This window comes from Telmatherina bonti (genome assembly GCF_933228915.1).
Source record: "Telmatherina bonti genome assembly, chromosome: 18".
Lineage (NCBI taxonomy): Eukaryota > Metazoa > Chordata > Actinopteri > Atheriniformes > Telmatherinidae > Telmatherina > Telmatherina bonti.
In genome coordinates, this window is record NC_136616.1 from 33,261,607 (window position 1) to 33,267,538 (window position 5,932).

General features: G+C 38.6%; 1 protein-coding gene across 1 annotated transcript in view; it reads left to right on the forward strand.

Moving 5' to 3' along the window:
- Positions 1–2,891, forward strand: part of LOC306769296 (uncharacterized protein) — a gene marked incomplete at its 3' end in the record, with an annotated part of 4,414 nt that extends 1,523 nt beyond the window's left edge. The window contains exons 3-6 of the mRNA XM_079257862.1: positions 758–849; positions 1,112–1,222; positions 1,337–1,613; positions 2,859–2,891. Coding sequence (XP_079113988.1) covers positions 758–849; positions 1,112–1,222; positions 1,337–1,613; positions 2,859–2,891 — 513 coding nt within the window. The remainder of the gene's footprint in view (positions 1–757; positions 850–1,111; positions 1,223–1,336; positions 1,614–2,858) is intronic.
- Positions 2,892–5,932: the final 3,041 nt, after the last annotated feature.

The following is a 5,932-nucleotide window of genomic DNA, read 5'->3' on the forward strand; positions in this document are numbered from 1 at the left end:
TCAGTGTATCAGGAAATGTCCCTCAGCAGTCTAAACCTATAGCAGCATAACTAAGGGATGCTAACCATCCCTAGCTATAGGACTTATCAAAAAGATAAGTCTTCAGCCTAGTCTTAAAGGTGGGGAGGGTGTCTGCTTCCCTAACACTAACTGGGAGCTTATTCCATAAGAGAGGGGCCTGATAACCAAAGGCTCTGCCTCCTGCTCGGCTCTGTGAGACTCTAGGAACCACAAGTAAGCCTGCAGTCTGCGAACAAAGTACTCTACTTGGTATATAAGGAACAATGAGGTCTTTGATATATAGTGGTGCCTGGTTGTGGAGGGCTTTATATGTAAGGAGAAGGATTTTAAATTCTATTCTAGATTCAACAGGCAGCCAATGAAGAGAGGCTAAAACTGGAGTAATATGATCTCTCCTGCTGGTTCTGGTCAGGACTCTGGCTGCAGAAATTCTAGTGAAGATGCTGGTGAAGTGGTTCAACATTAAATTGGCTGTATGATACACCAATCTTCCTGTCTGACAAATTAGTCCAAATATGTTTAGACTTGTTAAGATTACGTGATTAGAAAAGGCTTAGTTAACTACTCCTTTAGAGATATTTTCTTCTTTTGCATTTGAGTGGAGGGCAGATTCCAGCTACTGCTACCTCATGCAACTTACTTTATTTACTTTTGATCTTTTAAATGTGTCAACCTTTTAATTTTACCCAGAAAAAGCTTTGATTAAATTTCCACTGAATCATATTTGTATCTCTAGATCATGTACCTGAGTGCCGCTACTAATAACAAAGCAACCACTGCACTTAATTTCTTTCTTGAGGCTGTGCAAAAGTATGGCTTTCCATTAAGGTAAGAAAATGATTTCATTGTGATTATTTCCAACATTTTACTAATCTGCCAGTTTGATTCTTCACAATAACCTTGAAACCCTCAGCCAATCAGAGAACAATTTCTGTCAGATAAAGTTCTGTCTGTCGTTCCATTGTATACATTTTGATATGAAAGTTTTGTAATATACATGTTCAGTTGTGAATTGTTCAAATTTTAGTAAAGTGTTTCCAAACTGACTAAACTTAAACTGTTAATCTTTTAATGTGCAATTTATTTTCAGAGTGCGAGGTGATCAAGGGGTGGAAAATGTTGGGATAGCAAGATGCATGTTCACCATCAGAGGCTGTGGAAGAGGAAGTTTCCTGTCAGGCAAGAGTGTCCACAATCAAAGGTATATTTAATATTTTCATAGTTTTCCCCAAGGATTAATAAAACAAGGTTTCATTTGTTTTTCAAGTTGGCAACTTATGAGGAAACTTTGGCATACTTTGATATCATTGAACAGAATAGAGCGCTTGTGGCGAGATGTGTGGATGGCTGTTACAAGCGTACACTATGAGAACCTTCACAACCTTGAAGATGAAGGCCTTCTGGATCCGTCTGATGCTGTCCACATGTTTTGTGTCCAGCACACATTTCTTCCACGTCTGCAGAGGGATCTGGACGTCTTTAGGCTCGGCTGGGATAACCACCCTGTAAGAACAGAGCACAATCTGTCTCCACAACAGCTGTGGACAGTAGGACTGCACCAGAATCCAGTCGATGCTCCAGATGGAGAAGAGGTACAAAATGAAAGAATTAAAAATTCTACAAGCTGTTTCTGAAGTGTGTTTTAAAATGTACACAGGGGAAAAACACAAATATAGCAGAAAATAGCACTTTCCTGGTCAATCCTGGTCCTCAGAGACTAACGCCCTGCATGTTTTTAGAGGTAACCTTAGCTAACAGCTAACACACCTGACTAAAATCGGTTCATTGGCAGACTTGCAATGTACACGATGAGCGGTTTATTTAATCTGAATCAGGTGTGCTGGAGTTGGAAGGAACTAAAACATGCAGGGCAATGGTCTCAGAGGACCAGAATTGAGAAATGCTAAGCTAGATCACTCCTTTGGACCGTTCAGAATGAGACAAGAAATGAATAAGAAGCCTAAGTGATTTTTTTTCCCCTTCACTTTACTTTATTTCACATATGATTCAGGTGGAGGTGTGGATGGATGTGTATGGTGTACAAGTGTTTCTGGTCGTTCACATACATATTACTTATGTTGTAACTTGGGTCCTAATGCAACTGCAGCTCACTCTTGATTGAGACACTCTTGGCAAACACAAAACTTGGCTTAGTGATGCCACTCACGATACATGTGAGTAGTTCACCTTGTGCAAATGAACACTGGTGATCTGGGGGTTCTGTTCTAGATAGTGGGTTATGTTTAAACTCTGAGTATGCTAACCTCATTGCCGGCATGTTTACCATGAAGAAACTCTACAGGTAGATTTTTTTTTGCTGAATTAGCTGTTTGTAGCAACATGACTCCAGAGATTTATCTGTTGAATTAATACACAATTATTTACGTAAAAGAAGATTTTTTAGAATATTTGTTGGAATAGGATTTCTTCATCAATGGCTTATCAATCAGCACCATTCTGCACTTACTCTGATGCTCTGGCCATAGATATCCGACATGTACCGTCTATATAAGATGACTTCACAGCAGGATTTGTACTTTGTGAAGAACTCCATTTGTAAATGCAACTTTTCTTAAACATCACTGGTAACACAAAACATTGAGAAGTACAACGGTATCTGGAGTCATTGGGAATGCCGTCACGTCTGAAATCCTTTCATAAATGTGTGATGATAGAAATCTACTGTTGGTCTCTCTGGATCCAAGCAGACGATGTCTCCTCACCATCCTTTTCATATTGTCATTAGGCAGACGCTTTTTCCCAAAGTGACTTACATGCACTAAGGGATCAATTGACCATAGTAATTAACCTAACGTGCATGTCTTGTGTGTGGGAAGAAGAGCCTGACAGAACCTACACAAGCACAGTGAGACCTTCTTGCTATGAGGCCACAGTGCCAACTACTACACCATCATGCTGGCATTCTTCCTCCTCCTCCTCCAGTGAAGGAGATCATTCTGCTTCAGTATATTTTAAAGAACCTAATGTGGCAAAATCTGAGTAGTGACAATTCCAACAGCAGCGTTTTCAGCTGTGGTTAAAGTCTCACTTAGATCAGGACACTGTGATACAGGCCCTCTCAAGTCATATTAGATGAGAGAACATTTACTGAAAGTGTTAAAACATACGTATACGGTTTCAAGTTCTAAATGTAAAAATAGCCACTAAATATTTACAAGCCAATGAAATAAAAGCAGAAGATGTCTAATCAGGATAGACTACAACACCTCACTAAAAGATTTATTTAAACTAACTTTGTTTCCTGCACATACAGTATGTCTCCTCTATTGGAATTGAATCTAAATATAACAGCTTTTATTCTTTCCACCAACATTTCAACTTATGTTCCAGTTTTAATAAAGTTAAATATCTGAAAAGAGGATCAAATTTCCACATTGACTCAGGAAGCAGTTTTCTTCTATGGTGCTTCATCTTTATTTAGCATCAGCAGCCATTTTCCATTTTACTAAAACCTCTTTGTGTAGCCTCATTCTGAAATAAAAATGTCTCCCTCAAGCTGGGTCAATAACCAGCTTAATGTGCACATCACTTATTTAGTCCATACACTCTGCATTTTGTTTGACTTCTCTGCATAAACATTTCCACACTATCATAGTCTTATATTGTATGTCTTTTCTATAGTGTTAAAATGTTCAGCTCCATGGCTCTACATTTTTGTTTTCTTCATCATAGGAGAGGGAGGATCCAGAGGTTGACATCAGCGAGTTGGACGGGACCAGTGCTGGAATAGTTCTTCCATCTGTTGAATGTCCTCTCTCTGAGCAGGACATGGCAAGACTAAGAGAGACTATTGATGTTACAAGGCCATCTCAGTCACAGGGACGAGAGATTTATTTGGATGTATTGAACTTTGTGCTTAATCATATTTCATAAATAAAATCACTTAATTTTTCCTTTCAACCCAGCAGGTTAGGGAAGTTTTAACATTTATTTGTTGTGATGCAACATGGAAAATGGAATGGCTTAGAAAAACACAATCATCTCATTCCAAACAGCATTTTTTCCTGTGAAATAAAATTGACAAACTTTTGAACTGTAAATTGTCTATGTATTTTATCCAGTGAGAACACTTTAGTTGTTAATCTACAACTTAGAAAGGTGCTTCTTTAACTTTAACAATAGTTTACTTAACAATTTGGTTTTGAGGTTTAACCTAAACCAATGGAAGTCAATGAAAGCAATTTAAACATTGTTAAATTCCTGGCCAAGATGAAAAGCCTCCATCAGAACCATCTTAAATTGATCATAGGACTTCATATGCTTTACAGGCAGCACGATGGTCTTAGCACAGGCAGATACAACAGGATAGCAGATGCTGTGATTCCCATAGTCTGCACCACAGTCATGGTTAAACTTGATCACCACAGCAAAGTCTTTCTTCTCTGAGGGAAGGAGCGGAATATGACCCTGACCGGTGATCCACTGCAGAAACCTGGCAGGTGTAATGGATCTTGGGCCACTTTCATCATCTAGATGCTCTGGAGTTTCTGGTAGGATAAGAGCTGATTTAAAATGAGGTCTTTAAAAAATTTTTGCATTTTGAACAAGAAAAGTAAAATTTAAGACTGACGAATGATAACTGAATATTGCAGCCATGGCCAGACATAACATCAGAAAAATCCTGAAATTTGACAACTTCCCACTTAACAGAAAATAACCATTCACCTTCTAATTCATACAGAAAGTCTTGCATGAAGTTAATCATCTCCAGCTCGATCTGATGCTTTGTGGTTCCCTTTTCACTCAGGTGAGGGTGAACAGATGCCATGATAAACTCTGCATTGACCTATGATATTAAGAAGCCAATTATTTAATCTTTTATTTTTTTCTGTCACAAATGGTAAATACTGAATAGTCCATTTTGAGTTTTGAGTACTTACTTTAACATCTTCCCCTGGAACAAAAAGAGACTTGCAGATATCTGGGTACTGCTTAATCAGCTCAAGAAGGCCGTACAGCTGCAAACCTTCCCTAAGTTGTTCCAACAAAGGTAGCAATCTGAGCACAGCATGGAGTATAATGGGTCTGTCAGAAAGAAAAGGAGGGAAAAAACATCCTCTGAACCTTAATTTTATTATATTTCTATACGCAAACAAAATTGTGTCGTGGCATACCGGACAATCAGCTCCTTGTTTTGAACTGAGATAGCTCCTGTGAATCCACAGTTTAAGATCTCATCGGTTAGACCCTCAAACATCTGTTCAGTTGAGGATTCAACCTGATCATTTGACAAAATTGCAAAAAGAGATTATGGATAGATTTAATTATGAGATTAGAGATGCATTCGTGTATTAAGATAGTATTTATACTGGCCATTCAGCACCTGGTCAATCAGTGCACGCAACTGGGAATCAGTCACAGTATTCTTGTCGAGAAGTGTTGGGTCAATCTGCCCATCACAGAGGTAACCGTAAGCCCATGGGCTGAAAAATGCAGGGGCAGGACCTCCTTGAGCCAAACTAACGGCCAGAATCTCTCCAACAGTCCTACTTATAAAAACTAAGCATGAGTGTATTGTTTATATTATCAAATATTACATGAAACACCAGTTTGCCTTTAAATAGGAGTACCTGAAGAGTCCACTATCAAAGTCAGTCAGGGAGTAGCGTAGACTTTTCTGGTGTGGTGGTCCCTCAAAGAAACGAGTCTCAATTCCAGCCACCATTTCTATCAACAGAAGTGTGATATGTATTAACTGTGGTGTAAAACAGTCTTCAGTGTTACGTATCACTTTTTATTGTTGTAAAAGCTCAGTAATCAGTAGCAACACAAATTTCTTTGAACATGTGTGAAATTTCTTTCAACTGACCATATATTGCTTTTGTCAGCAATTTTTTACAACTTTAGTAGACCTGAAGAGGACAATGCTCACCTGAAGGGACTGAGCAAT